The 15,260-nt window shown below is 43.5% G+C and overlaps 1 protein-coding gene across 3 annotated transcripts in view; it reads right to left on the bottom strand.

Annotated features, from left to right (window-relative positions):
- The window catches only part of UCHL3 (ubiquitin C-terminal hydrolase L3), a 65,868-nt gene extending 62,731 nt beyond the window's left edge, over positions 1–3,137 (bottom strand). For all 3 annotated transcript variants that reach the window (XM_089303581.1, XM_089303580.1, XM_008260063.5), the window contains exons 1-2: positions 3,059–3,137; positions 2,936–2,947 (exon numbers count right to left, since the gene is read on the bottom strand). In XM_089303581.1, the coding sequence (XP_089159707.1) occupies positions 2,936–2,947; positions 3,059–3,100 (54 nt within the window). In that variant the 5' untranslated portion in view covers positions 3,101–3,137. The remainder of the gene's footprint in view (positions 1–2,935; positions 2,948–3,058) is intronic.
- Positions 3,138–15,260: the final 12,123 nt, after the last annotated feature.

Consider the following 15,260-nt stretch of genomic DNA (forward strand, 5'->3'; position numbering starts at 1 on the left):
TGGGAGGCCTGGAAGAAGCTCCTGGCTCCTGGCTTCAGATTGGTGCTCCAGCCATTGTGGCCATCTGGGGAGTGAACCAGCGGATGGAAGTCCTCTCTCTCTCTCTCTGCCTCTGTCCCTTCCTCTCTGTAACTCTGTCTTTCAAATAAAACAAATAAATCTTAAAAAAAAAAAAAATTAAGAAACTGAAGAACAAAAAGTGTCTTTAGTCATGAGGGATACTGATCTGCGTTTTTTCTTGTTAGGGTCTGTCTGATGTCAGAGTAATGTCGGCCATAAAATGAGCTGGGAAGTTTCCCTTCTTTGTATATTTATGCAGAATTGGCATTATTTCTTCTCTAAACAATCATCATCAGAAATGCAGAAAAATCATTTGAGGAAATTTAACATTGATCCATAATAAAAATTCACTGCAAACTAAGAGAAGAAGGGAATTTCGTTAGCCTGGTAAAAAAGGATCCACTAAAAACTTTTAGCTTGTGGGGATAGAGCAATGTTTTCCCACTAAGATCAAAAACCAGACAAGGATGACCCATCTCCCTCTTATTCAATTTTATATGACCCTAACTACGGCATAGGACAAGAAAAGGAAAAAAAGACATACAGATAAAGGAGAAATAAAACAGTCCATGCAAAGAGAACATGACTGTCTATATCCAACAGCACCTATGAAAAGGAGGAGACAGACAGAACTAATAAATGAATTTTCCAGGGCAGCAAGATACAAAGTCAGCATATAAAAAAATCAAGTCTTCATACAGCAACATACAACTAGAAATTGAAATTTTAAAACAGTACCATTTTCATTTTCAGCAGCACCAAAAACTATCAAATACATTAGTATAAATCTACCAAAATAGACCAAGATCTACTGAAACTACAAAACACTGATGAAAGAAATCAAAGACCTAAATGATAAGATGCACCACCTTTATGAGTTACAAGACTAAATAATAGTTAAGATACTAATTTTCCCCAAGGTCTATCTGCAGATTCAACAAACTCACCATCAAAATCACAGCAGGACATTTTGTAGAAACAGACAAGCTGATTCTAAAACTTGCACAGAAAGGCAAAGTAACTAGGACAGCCTGAACAATTTGCAAAATGAAGAACAAAGTTGAAGGATTCATAGTATTTGATTTGAAGACTTTCTATAAAACTACAGAAATCAGAAAAGTGTGGTACTGGTAAAGGAACAGACACAGACCAACAGAACAGAAAAGAGCTCAGACATATGGTAAACTGATTATTCTCAAAACCATAGAAGAGCTTTGGGTTAGCCTATGAAAAACATGCTTTCTCTTTTCCTACGGCACCAAACCACAAACTGCAAACACCAATTTCTTCAGCCTTAAGATTTTTCTTTGCAAAGATGAGAAATTATGTAAGGAAAAAAAATGAAGAGTGGATTTCAAAGTGGCAAAAAATGAAAGGAAAAATGCACCAACAGAATAATATAAAAATTATGTGCTGGGTTTTAAGCTCTGTACACTTATAGATGTCATAAGAAGTAAAGTCACAAGGCCAGCACTATGGCATAGCAGGTAAAGCCACCACCTGCAATGCCAGTATTCCATATGGGCACCAGTTCGAGTTCTGGCTGCTCCGCTTCCAATCCAGCTCTCAGCAATGACCTGGGAAAACAATGGAGGATGGCCCAAGTCTTTGGGTCCCTGTACCTGCCTGGGAGATCAAGAAGGTCCTGGTTTCAGATTGGCCCCACTCAGGCCATTGCGGTCATTTGGGAGTAAACCAGTGGATAGAAGACTTCTCTCCCTCTCTCTCTATCTCGCTCTCAGTGCCTCTGCCTCTCTGTAACACTATCTTTCAAATAAATAAATAAATCTTAAAAAGAAAAAAAAGTGGTAGAGTCGGGAGAATAGTAGTCATTTCAATAACATGATACTCTCTGCTCTCTCTCCTCTGTCTCTTCTCTCTTTTTCCTTCCTCGCTCCTTCCCTCTGGCCTGCTCGGTTTTCCCCAGTAAACTCTTTCCCTTAAAAAAAAAAAAAAGATAAATCTGAATAAGAAATTAAAGATAATGCCCATCAATCTACTTTCTTTATGTAGGGAATTTGCTTCAAATTTGGACACTGAAAGTCCGTTTGCAAAGCTGCATAATGAATCTATTTGTTGGTGATGAAAAGACACTGAGGGGAGGAGCAGTAAATTATATGATAAACAAAGAGAACAGTAAAAAGTAAGCGAGCTGTTGAGAATACAAAACCAAGATGACAAGACAGACCTCCGAACACCAAAAGTCTACACCTCACAGCACTTAAATTCTTTTTATCGACTATGATTAGACACTCCCTCTGCCCTCCCCAGACCTCAACCTCCAATACCTGAAACGAACTTTAAGGGTGGTGGGCGACAAAGGGTGTGGGAGCTACTCAGGTGAGCTCTCTGGGGTAACAAAACACAGCCAGATTCCCTGTTTTAAAAGACTGGAGGAGAAAGGGGGCGTGGTGAGGAAAAGCAGCGACCTGCTGTAGCAAGAGATGAGTGGAAGATGATTTCACAGTGCAGGCGGTGGATGCAATACAAGGGCTGGGTGGGCGAGTTTACAAAGCTTGGAGTCAGGAAATGCAGGCAAATTAGTCATCCAGAAGGTCCAAGGGTAGGAAAACTATGGAACTGGCGCCTGCAGGTGGCAAAATATAGAGGGGAAAGGGATGGGAATACAGGGTGAAAGTTCCTCCCATCTCAGAGCCAGGGACCCCGGCGGGCTGAAGCAGCTGGGAGCATCCCCGGGAGCCAGGTGGCTGGGAGACGGCCCTAAAAGGGGCGGACCCGCCCACAGCAGAACCGAAGCGCCCTCACGGTATCAAATCCCAGAATCCTTGGTAGCGTGGAGGCGAAGGCCAGCAGGGACGCTGACCGAGAAGGCAGAAAGGACTCCGGGCTCCAAAGCGACAGACACCTCACTCACCTGGTTGGTGACCTGAAACGAAAGACAGAACACGATTTAGGAACAAGCTGCCCCGCACCCAGGCAGCAGCCCGGCTCCCTCCGCCCGGCCGGCGACCCCAGCCCAGGCCCAAGCCCCGCCCACCTCTGGATTAGCCTCCAGCGGCAGCCAGCGCTGACCCTCCATGATCGCTCTGCCCGGCCCCTCTCCAGCTCTGACAGCCGCCGCCGCCGCTTCCGCCCCCGCGCGCCCTGACCTGGGCTCTTCCAATTCCCCAATATGCAGGGGGAATACAGAAGGATGAAAAGAAGCCTGACAACGCCCTGGCTCCTTTAGCACCCCCTGAAAAGCCAAAGATCATGTACCTGTATTTTAAACTAAGACAAAGTCTAAAAGAAAAGCAGCACCTGCCACTCCGCTATTTCGGGACAGAAACAAAACCTGACTCCATAGCACACTCCCCTCGAACTTGGATTCTCCCAATCCCAGCCGAGCGCTCGCGTTCTACGCATGCGCCATGTGCTTGTGTGGGACCGCGTGCTCCCCGGCGCCCTCCTATTCTTGCACCGCCAGCTAGAGGCGCTAGGGGGCGCGCCTCTGAGTTCCAGACAGCCAAGGCCGGACGAGTCACACCACCCGTCAGAAGGCAGCAAGGCCTGAGGAAGCCCCCGAGTTATTGCTGTGTTGCGCTTTACGAGCAGGTCTTCTCTGCTGTTGCAGACTGGGGAGCTTGTCATGTATCTATTCGGTCCTGTTTGACCAAAAAAATAAAAAAATAAAAAGATTGAGTACCTACTATTGGACCACGTACTAAGTGTTGGGACCCAAAGCTGTCCCCTGTAGAGGGGAGGCAGACAGGAGAACGGACAATCGCAATAAAGCATGGTTCTTGTGCGGTAGTGATCACATAACATGTGCTGGAAGTACAGAGAAGCGCAGCGCAAGGGGGGAGGGAGCATCCGGAATATTTCCTGGGGAATGTGGCTTGCTAGAGTGAACCCCTAAGAGATACTGCACGGGCAGAGAGGAGGGAGAGGAGGATGCCCTAAAGAAGGGAACAGGGTTGTGGCAAAGCGAATTAAGCAACTGCCTACACCACCACCAACCCATATGCGTGCGTGTTTTGAGTCTGGTTGCTCCACTTGTGCTCCGGCTCCCTGCTGATGGAGTTGGGAAACCAGCAGCAGATGGCCCAGCTCTTCCGGCCCCTGCATCCATGTGGGAGACCCAGATGGAGTTCCAGGCCCCTGGCTTCCACCTGGCCCAGCCCTGGCTGTTCCAGCCATTTAGAGAGTGAACCAGCTGATAGACCATTCTCTCTCTCTCACTCGCTCGCTCTCCCTCTCTCTCTTCATAATTCTCCCTCTCAAATAAATAAATAAATCTTTTTTTAAATGAAGAAGGGAAGCTGTCCGTGACTGCAGAGCCTGCTAGAGTGAAGGTCACTGGTTAGAGATGATGCTGGAGAGAGAAGCAGGAGCAACCCTGGGCTTCATACAGAAAACAGCAGGGAAACACTGAAGGATTTTAAGAAGGAATCATGGTCTCTGCTCCATTAAGCTATAAATTCCGGAAGGTCACAGCAATGTCTTTTTTTCCTCTTTACATTGTTTCCCGAGGATCTGATACACAGTTGATGTTCCATAAATATTTGCAGAATGATTGGCATTATCAGGTATGCAGAAACATCGTTTGTCAATAACGTGGAAAATCTGCAGGAGAGAAATGCTGAGAGGGTGAAGGCAGTAGCCATGGTGATGGAGAAGCAAATCCAGACAAAAGGGGTTACCCTTTGATGAGCAAGAGAAGAGTCATCAACTGATAACTCCTGAAAAATGACCCGGAATAGAGTGCATATTATTGCTCTGCACCCAAGAGAGGTGCTCTGGGGAGAGAGTCACTAAGGAAGTGAGAGATCTTTGGTTTATGCTGAGGTTGCTTTTGTTGGTAAATTCCATCTCTCCTATTCATATTTTGGCTACGTTTTTCCACATCGGTGGCATTTCCCATAGCATGACTCCTCTTTCTCCTCTTTGTCTTTATCTGCTGGGTTGCAACTACACCCACCCAGCTCTTTGACTTGGTATAGCGACAATTGAGCAGCTTTAGTTGCATAATCTCTTGCATTGTGTGACAGGATCTCAGTCTCTACCAGAGCCCAGGAGCACATTGCTTTTCACATGAATTTCTGCCAGATGAATGCTTTGCTCCAGACCCCTAAGGTTCTGTGGTGTGACAGCTTACCTGACACTGCACATACCACCTTTATGCACCATGGTCATCGCGAATGCCATTGGATCTGCCGAGACATTTAGCTGGCATCCCAGCATGGACTCTTACTTGAGGACCCATTCAAACTGGTAGCCCACCATACTATTGAATAAATGTGTTGGAGTTGTTTTCCCAAGTGAAGTAAGTACATGCTATCTCCAAAAGCTAAAGCAGCCCATCAGTGCTCTGCCTCTTTCCCATTAGGAATCGCAAGGTGCAATAGTGTCTTCCAACTTGGTGAGATCGACCTAGCACACATAAGACCTTTGGGCCCTTAAAGGTTTCACAAATGTATCAGGGATCTAATCTTTGAGTGGTTTAACTTCCACCCCCTAGCATAGATGTATCTCCCATAGTATCAAGAGCAGTAGTTCTCAGACAGTTGGATAGTGTGAAATGCACATATTGATTCAATAAGTTGGAGATGGGGCCCAAGACTTGGCATCATTGGCCCCAATCTTTTAACCTTCCTTTTACCCACATCCTTTGCCACGTAACTTTGAAATGTTTTGCACTCAGGAACAAAGTTTTGCCTATCCTTATTATTTGTGGATTCTGCATTTTGAATTTGTTACTTGCCAAAATTTATATGCATGTAACTCCAAAATCAATCATTATGGCTCTGTTGCAGTCACGCACAGACATGCTTAGAGTGGAAAAAATCTGAGTTCCCAGTTGAGGTTGAACAAGGTGATATTCTGCCTTCCTTTTTGAGCTCCCGTGTTGGAAAGAAGTGTCCTTTTCCTAATCTAATGCAATGCTTTTCTTATTTTTGTATTTTTTAGTGATGTCACTGTTTAAAATGGCTCCCAAGTGTGTTCTCAAGTGCTGTCTATATTTCTGTATTCTTTTGCCCATAGTTGAATATTAATGAATCAGAAACACTTATATCTATAAAATAAATATTGTGGTTTTAAACAGAAAAACACCTAAAATAGGACGATCTATTGATCATCTGCTAAAGATACAACCAGAGGCTCACAGGATCCTAGCCTGAATTTCCTCTAAGAGCAATGATTTCTTTATTAGCTGACTCAGTGTTTGTGACAACTTTATAGACCCTCAGCTCAAAACTGCTCAGCCTATTCTTCTGAATATGCCAAATGTCATCATGGGGCAAGATGTCATCCAATGTCATTTTACAATTTTAATTATTCATTTTTCATTTTATGGGAAAAACAGAGAGACAGAGACAGGTCTTGCACCTGCTGGTGCAAATGTCTGGACACCAAATGTCCAGAACAGCTAGGTCTCTGCCAGGCTGAAGCTAAGATACCAGAACTCCATGCAGGCCTTCTGAGTGGCAGGAGTCAAACTACTTGATCCATTACCGGCTGTCACCGAGGGTGCACATTAGCAGACAGCTGGAATCAGAAGCAGAACTATGACTCAAACCCAGGCACTCTGATAAGGGATTGGGAGCATCCTAAGAGGTGGCTTAACAGCTGCACCAAAAGTCACTCCAATTTTATAGTTTTAAATTAAAAACTGTTTGCCTATGCATTGTATCATAGTGACCAGCCACTTATTTATGTAAATCCATGCACTTTAATAATGACAGTATAATGTTGATGGTATCAAAAAAAATGTTCGGATTTATCAGAATCTTCTGCTTGACTAGATGCATAGTTTCATTTTTTTAGCAACTGGTGAATCACGCATCTTTGGAAATTCAGTAGGTAGTGTTCAAAAGACAGGAAGAAGTTTCTGACAAACTAATGTTTGATGCCTTCGCAAGAGTACATGTGACTCAAAAACTCCCCTTAATCCTTGTAAATTTTTTTCTTTTATTCTGAGGGCTTTAGTGGTTTCCAACCTTGAACTGAAAGAAGCAACGTTTTTGCTATGTTTGTTCAAGGCTTTCCACCTTCCTTTAGGATGTAAATAATTTAATTGCTTTGCAAGAGAACATAAAACTGTGGTCATTCCTCCAATAATTCACATTTGCCTTACCACTACAGCTTTACAAGTCCACACTTTTGATTCCATGTGGTTTCTATACCCAGTAACCTTAAGATTAAGATTCATTAATTAGAAAGGCAGAGTGATAGAGATGAAGAAAGAGTGGGAGAGTGAGGGAAAGAGAAATATCTCACATCCACTGATTCACTTCCCAAATTGCTGCAGTAGCCATGGCTGGGCAAGGCCAAAGTCAGGACCAGGAACTCCATATTGGCTTTCTATATGGATAGCAGGGCCCCAAGTGCTTGGGCCATCCTCTATTGCCTTTCCGGGCATATTAGCTAGAAGCTGGATCAGAAACTGAGTAGCTAGGACTCGAACAGGCCACTCCCGCATGGCATGCTGGTGTCACCAGTGTCAGCTTAACCTGCTGTGCCATAACACCAGCCCCACCCAGTAACTTTTTGTTATGCCAAATCACAGCTTAATCTTTTAAAAGACACTTTGAATAGTAATTACACATAGTGTGGATAGAGCCAGCAATACTCATCACTAAATAGCAGCGTTGAAGAGCTGTGACTGAGTGGAAAGATGCACCTGCAAAAACAACTGAGTCACAGTCACTGCCTGGCTAAGCCTCGTTGAAGAAGCCATCTGATGCAATGTGCAGAATCATTTCTGAGACGTCAAATGTGAAAAAATAGGTGTTGAAGAACTGATGAAGTGCAGACCTTGTACCACACTTGACTTAAGTTTGTCATCACAATTGTAATCAGCCCAGGGAGTCTTCCAGGGCTGTCTCTGGGGATATGAGGCTCATTCTGGCTGTACACCTGTAACTTTTTCACAGCAAACTACCTAGACAGTGCACTATGTCATTTATCGTCCTAGGACTATAAGCGACTGTCTTCCTGCTGTGGGTATACATAGCCTATTATCTGGCTTCAGCCTGCATTGCACTGCCAAACTACCATCCCTAAACACAACCTTTCTGCAGTACCCAAAAGCATACCAAAGCCTTACATAATCTGGCCTCAGTATAAAATGATAACTCTTCCCCACTTGGTCAGAAATCAAAACTCCCGTGATTAACTGTATTTTCATAAGCCAGGAACTTAAGCTATTTGGGTCACATGTTTCAAAGAAGAGACTCTGGAAGGTCCCTTTAACTCAAAGATTGAAAACTGTGTCAGGCAATTTTCAAGTCAATATGTGAATTGGCCAGATGAGTGAAGCAATGTGAGAGGCCTGTGACAACTGGAACAAGGAAAACCTTTCTAAAATGACTACTTCAGAGCTTCTGGTATGGTTTGTTTAACTTTGTTTACTATGTGGGTAGGCCAGATTTGGTACACACACACACTCACACACACACACACACACACACAGAGAAAGAGAGAGAGAGAGAGAGAGAGAGAGAGATACCTTCCATCTGTTGGTTCACTCTCCAAACGGCTACAAGAGATATGGACTGGACCAGGCCAAAGCCAGAAGCTGAGAACTCCATCTCGGTCTCCCACATGGCTTTCAGGAGCTCAAGTATTTAGGCGATTATCCATTGCTTTCCCAGGCACATCAGCAGGGAGATGGACTGGAAGTGAAGCATCCAGGACTTGAACTGGCATTCCCATGTGGGATGCCTGCATTGCAAGCAGTGGCTTAACCTACGATGACACAATGCAGAAACCAAAGCTAAGAATTTTAAGCCCTGGTTAAAGCTTGGCAATGTCTGATTCTAGGATGAGTGATCATACTTTCTCCCAGTTCTTCTTTGTTTATGCTGCTCATTGATTACCACCACCACCACCACACACACACACACACACACACATGCACACACATACATTCACATTTGTTTTTAAATGGCCTAGAGTATGGATACAACACTCAATTAGCAGAAAGCATCTAAAAAGGATTCAGCAATTACTCTGGAATTTCCCTGGGGTTCTGTCAAGTTAGAGTGCAGACTGCAAATTAAAACCAGACTATTTAGAGTTTTCTCTTTTAGGTAGATGATGATGCTTAACATTCCTGAGCTCCTGTTTCCCCATCTTTAACATGGGAATATGTTTGATGTAGATAACCTACAGGCCTCTTTGGAAGGTTGACTCCATGAAGGTAACAGTACTTGCTTGCTATTTATTCAGTAGTTACTATGTCCAGGAACTTTAACACGAGCTTTATATACATAATCTCATTTATCCTTTAATAAAGGCCTGGCAAGACAAATATTACTGGCCCTATTTTTACAGATAAGAATTCTAGGGGCTATTGTTGTGGTGTAGCGGATAAAGCTGTTGCCTTAAGTGTTGGCATTCTATACTAGTTCTAGTCCTAGATGCTCCACTTCTGATCCAGCTCCCTGCTAATAGACTGGGAAAAGCAGCAGAGGATGACCCAAGTGTTCTAGCCCCTGCTACCCACGTGGGAGATGCTGATGAAGCTCCTATCTCCTGGATTTGGCTTGGTCTAGTCCTGGCTGTTGCAGCCATCTGAGGAATGAACCAGTAGATGGAAGATCTCTCTATCACTCTGGCTTTCAAATAGATAAATATCTTTTTTTTAAATGTCACTTGGGATGCCCACATCCTACATCTGAGTACCTAGGTTAGAGTCTCTGCTCCATTTCTGATTCCAGATTCCCACTAATGTATACCCCGGGAGGCAACAGGTGGTGGCTCAAGTACTTAGGTCCCTGCCACCCATTTGAGAGACCTGGGTTGAATTTCCAGCTCCCAGGTTTGGCCTGGCCCAGCCCTGAGTCCTACAGGAATTTGAGGAGTAAATCAGCAGATAGGAACTCTCTGTCTGCCTGTCTCTCTGTTTCACATAAAAAAGAACAAATAAATGAACAAAATAAAGGAAAAATTTACTGAAGTCACATGCTGAGTGCTGGTAGAGGGACTTACATTTGGGCATAGGTGATGCTAATGCCCCCAGTGCTTGATCATTATCCTCCACTATACTATTCTCCTGCCGTTGCTGTAACACATGACCAATTTAGTGACTTCGAGCCATACAAATCTATTCTCTTCCAGTCTGAAGGTCAGGATGCTAGTTGTTTCTCACTGGGCTAAAACTGAAGATGTTAGTAGGACTCTGCTCCTTCTGGAAACCATATGAGAAAGATCTATTTTCTTTCCTAATCCAGCTTCTAGAGGCAACCTGCCTTCCATGGTCCCATTCTATACTGAAATCCAGGAAAGGCCAACAAAGTCCTTATCTCATGTTATCACTCTGACATTCTTCTCTCTTGCTCTTCTGCCTTTAACATTTAAGGACCATTCTGATTATATTGGGCTCACTTGGATAACCCAGGAAAATTTCTTTCTTTTAAGGTCAGTAGACCTTAATTTCCCCTTGTCATGTCATAGTATAGTCATAGATTCTGGAGATTAGGATGTGGATATCTTTGAGGAGCCATTATTCTGTCTCACACATTTACTGATTACATAGGGTAGTAAAGTATAGTACAGTATAAATAAATGTGCCCTGTGGATATGTATTGCTTTGGCTTTCTCAGCATCTTTCCATCCAACTTTTGTTGCATTATCCTCGCCTCTGTCTTTAAAAAAATGATTTATTTATTTGAAAGCCAAGTTACAGAGAGAGAGAGAGAGAGAGAGAGAGAGAGAGAAGGGGGGGGAGGGAGAGAGAGAGAGAGAAATTGTCCAGTCCATCTGCTGGTTTGCTCCCTAATTGACTGCAATGGCCAGGGCTGGAGCAGGCTGAAGTCAAGAGCCCAGAACTGCATCTGAGTCTCCCATGTGGGTGGCTGGACCCCAAGTATTTGGGCCATCTTCTGCTGTCCTCCCAGGTGCATTAGCAGGGAACTGGATTGGAAGAGGAGCATCTGGGATTCTAATGGGTTTCCACATGGGATGCCAGCATTGCAGGAAGCAGCTCAGCCCACTGCCACAACACTGGCCCCGCCTCTCTCTCTTATAGGGTGTATCTTCTCACTCCTCATATTGCTAATTAGGCTCAAGGATCACTCAGTTCTGTTCTTTAAGAACACCACATGGGCCTTGGGCAAAAATAGTAGTGCATCACCATAGTCTTGGCTCAAGGAGCAGGGATCAACTGGGCAGATCAGTCAGGTTCTTCCCTGAGGCCTGAGATGGAAGAGCAGATGCTGCTTTCCTGGTGGATCATATGGCTCCAGAGAAGCCGGTGGCCATTTGTCTGTATGTGCACAGCCCTCTCCTTCCTGCATGTAGAAAAGTCAAAGTGAACTAAGTCACCAGGCAGGCAGAAAGCCTGAGCACAACTGAGAAAGTGAGACTGGGCCTCTTCACTACTGAAATCACACAGTTCTGTTGGCCCCACAGCTGGCTCCGACTCTTGAGAGGCTGCCCTGTGAGACGATACTTTCTGTAATACTGCTCAGACTAGTTTGAGTTAGATTTAGATCAACGGGCCCAGAAAAGCCTCGAATGCTTAGAATGAAGCATTACTTGCTTCATGCGTGTCAATTTTGTTTTCTCATTTACACATTTACCTTTTTGAGGCCAGAGTTCATGCCATCGTTCTGTGAATGTCCTCCTATGTATATGACAGTAATAGGTTAATTGGACGAGCTCCAAAATTGTTTTTTGTTGATTTATTTTATTTAGTTGAAAGACAGAGAAAGAGAGAATATATATATATATATATATATAGAGAGAGAGAGAGAGAGAGAGAGCAAGATCCCCCATCTGCTATTTTACTCTCCAAATGGTCTCAACAGCGGGGGCTGGACCAGGATGAAGCCTGGAGCCAGAAACACAAGCTGGGTCTCCCAAGTGGGTGTCAAGGACCCAATCACTTGGACTGTTATCTGCTACCTCCCAAGGTGTACATAAGCAAGAATCTGGATTTGGGAACGGAGCCAGGACTCAAACTCTGGCATTGCACTGAGATGTTGGCATTCCAAGCAATGTGTTAACTGCTGCAGCAAGTGCTCACACCTCCAAAAATACTATCTGATTTATATGCCCTCCTTTACAGGTCATTGGATAAAAATAAATATAAATGAAACAACAGTTATACCCATGCATTTTTGGCTTTCAGATTTTTCTTGACTCTGTTAATAAAATCTCTATTTACTTTCCTTTTTTTAGAAAGCTCTTGTTTAATAAATATAAATTTCATAGGTACAGCTTTTGGAATATAGTGGTTCTTCCCCCCATCCCCACCCTCCCACCAACTCAAAACCATCCCACCTCCTACTCCCTCTCCCATCCCATTCTTCATTAGGATTCATTTTTAATTATCTTTATATACAGAAAACCAAGTCTATACTAAGTAAATATTTCAACAATTTGCATACACACAGACACACAAAGTATAAAGTACTGTTTGAAGACAAGTTTTACCATTAATTCTCATGGTACAACATGTTAAGGACAGAGGTCCTACATGGGGAGCAAGTGCACTCTGACTGCTATTGTTGATTTAACAATTGACACTCTTATTTATGACGTCAGTTATCACTCGAGGCTCTTGTCATGAGCTGCCAAGGCTATGGAAGCCTTATGAGTCCACAACTTTATTTTCTAATTGTGGAGCTTGCATAAGTTCGGAACTATTGTAAGATGGAGGACTTGGAGCTGACATTGTGGCGTACTGGGTTAAGCCGTTGCAATGCCAGCATCCCATATGGGTGTCAGTTTGTGTCCGGGCTGTTCTGCTCAATCAAGCTCCATGCTAATCGTCTGAGAAAGCAGCAAAAGATGGCCCAAGTACTTACACCCTTGCCACCCACATGGGAGACCTGGATGAAGCTCCTGGCTCCTGGCTTCAGCTTGGACCAGCCCTGGTTGTTGCAACTATTGGGGTGTGAACCAGTGGATGAAAAGTCTCTCTGTGTGTATGTGTGTGCCCCTCTCTCTTTAACTCTGCCTTTTATTTTATTTTATTTAATGAACATAAATTTCCAAAGTACAGCTTATGGGTTACAATAGCTCCCCCCCCCCGTAACTTCCCTCCCACCCACAACACTCCCCTCTCCCACTCCCTCTCTCCTTCCATTCACATCGATTAATTTTCAATTATCTTTATATACAGAAGATCAATTTAGCATATATTAAGTAAAGATTTCAACAGTTTGCACCCACACAGAAACACAAAGTGTAAAATACTATTTGAGTACTAGTTATAGCATTAATTAAACACTTAAGAGTAATTGTGTATTAATTACAGAGTTCAACCAATGGTTTTAAGTAGAACATAAAAAATGCTAAAAGGGTAAAGTATTAAGTTCCTTTTTTTCTTTTTATTTTTTTGGTTATATAGTTATTTTTTTATTTAATAAATGTGAATCTACAAAGTGCAACTTGTGTATTGTTGTGGCTTCCCTCCCACAACCTCCCTCCCTCCCGTGGCCCTCCCCTCTCCCACTCCCTCTCCCATCCCGCCCTTCATTGAGTTTCATTTTCAATTACCTTCATATACTGAAGATCAACTTAGTATATACTAAGCAAGGATTTCAACAGGCTGCACTCACACAACCGCACAAGGTATAGGGTATTATTCGACTAGTAGTGTTGTTTTTAAGTTTCATAGTAAAACATATTAAGGACAGAGATCCTATGTGGGGAGCATGTACCCAGTGACTCCCATTGTTAACAATTGGCACTCTTATTTATGGCGTCAGCAATCACCCGAGACTCTTGCTATGAGCTGTCTAGGCTATGGAAGCCCCTTGAGTTCACCGACTCTGAATTTGTTTAGTCAAGGCCGTATCACAGTGGAGGTTCCTTCCTCCCTTCAGAGAAAGGCGCCTCTCTCCTTGATGGCCTGTTCCTTCTTCTGGGGTCTTGTTCACCAGGATCTTTCATTTAGATTGTTTTTTGCCACCGTGTCATGGCTTTCCATGCCTGTGAGACTCTCATGGACCTTTTAGCCATATCCGAATGTCCCAAGGGTTGATTCTGAGGCAGGAGTGCTGCCATTCTAGATAACTCTGCCTTTTAAATAAGTAAATAAATTTTTTTTTTAAAAAATGACATAAAAGGCTGGCGCCGCGGCTCACTTGGCTAATCCTCTGCCTGCGGCACCGGTACCCCGGGTTCTAGTTCCGGTTGGGGCGCCGGATTCTGTCCTGGTTGCTCCTCTTCCAGTCCAGCTCTCTGCTGTGGCCTGGGAGGGCAATGGAGGATGGCCCGAGCGCTTGGGTCCTGCACCCGCATGGGAGACCAGGAGAAAGCACCTGACTCCTGGCTTTGGATCAGCGTGGTGCGCTGGCCACAGCAGCCATTTGGTGGGTGAACCAATGGAAAAAGGAAGACCTTTCTCTCTGTCTCTCTCTCTCTCACTAACTCTGCCTGCCCCCCCAAAAAAAGAAGTAATAAGAAACTTATAAAAATATGGAGGTTTTAAGTTTATCATACGTGCTTCTGGAGTGTCAGGAGCACCAGAACAAGAAAGAGGCATTTTTTATGACTAAGAATAATAATTTTAAAAGATAATTTTTTAAAAAGGAATGCATGATAACCACAGAGAAACAACAAATATTAACTTTTGGAAAACCTTTTTACTTTTCTTATCACTTTTGTTCTTACAAAGTTAAGATTTGTGTGTGTGTGTATTTTCCTCCTTACCTGTGTACCGCGGCCATAATGCATAAATATGACAGCCAAGAGATAAAGAAAAAGTTCCTGACAAATGGAACAGATGCACCGGCTAACTGGATAAAGAACAGTGTTCTTTTAAATCAGAACTCCTTAGGGAAGAAATAATTTCATTCATTTAAGGACAATGTTCCCAAGCTAATTAATGTATTTAACAAGGTCCCAGAATCTCAAATCAGTGTCTTTTTCCAGCTTGGGTTCTGACTGCTACATGCCAGGCAGCTTTAGGTACCTTACATACATTAACTAGTGTAACTAGTGCATTAACTAGTGTAATTCTCCAACAGTCCTGTGGGAGGAGTGTGTGGTAAGCAGTGTTCTAGAGATGCTGCCCCTCCTAAAGATTCTCATCCTTAGATAATTCAAGGAAACACTAATTTGGGTACTTCTCTGAAGGGACTTTGCAGATACGACTAAGTACTTTAAAAAGAGGGAGGTTATTCTGGCTTATTTGATTATGCTTGATCTAACCCTTTGATCCCTACAGCACAGAGAACTTGCTCAGGAGTCAGAGAGATGCAGCTAAAGAAGGCACTGGAGAGGACGATGCAGAAGTGGAC

This window comes from Oryctolagus cuniculus, chromosome 9 (assembly GCF_051225735.1).
Source record: "Oryctolagus cuniculus isolate XC-2025 breed Fujian yellow rabbit chromosome 9, ASM5122573v1, whole genome shotgun sequence".
Classification (NCBI taxonomy): Eukaryota; Metazoa; Chordata; class Mammalia; order Lagomorpha; family Leporidae; genus Oryctolagus; species Oryctolagus cuniculus.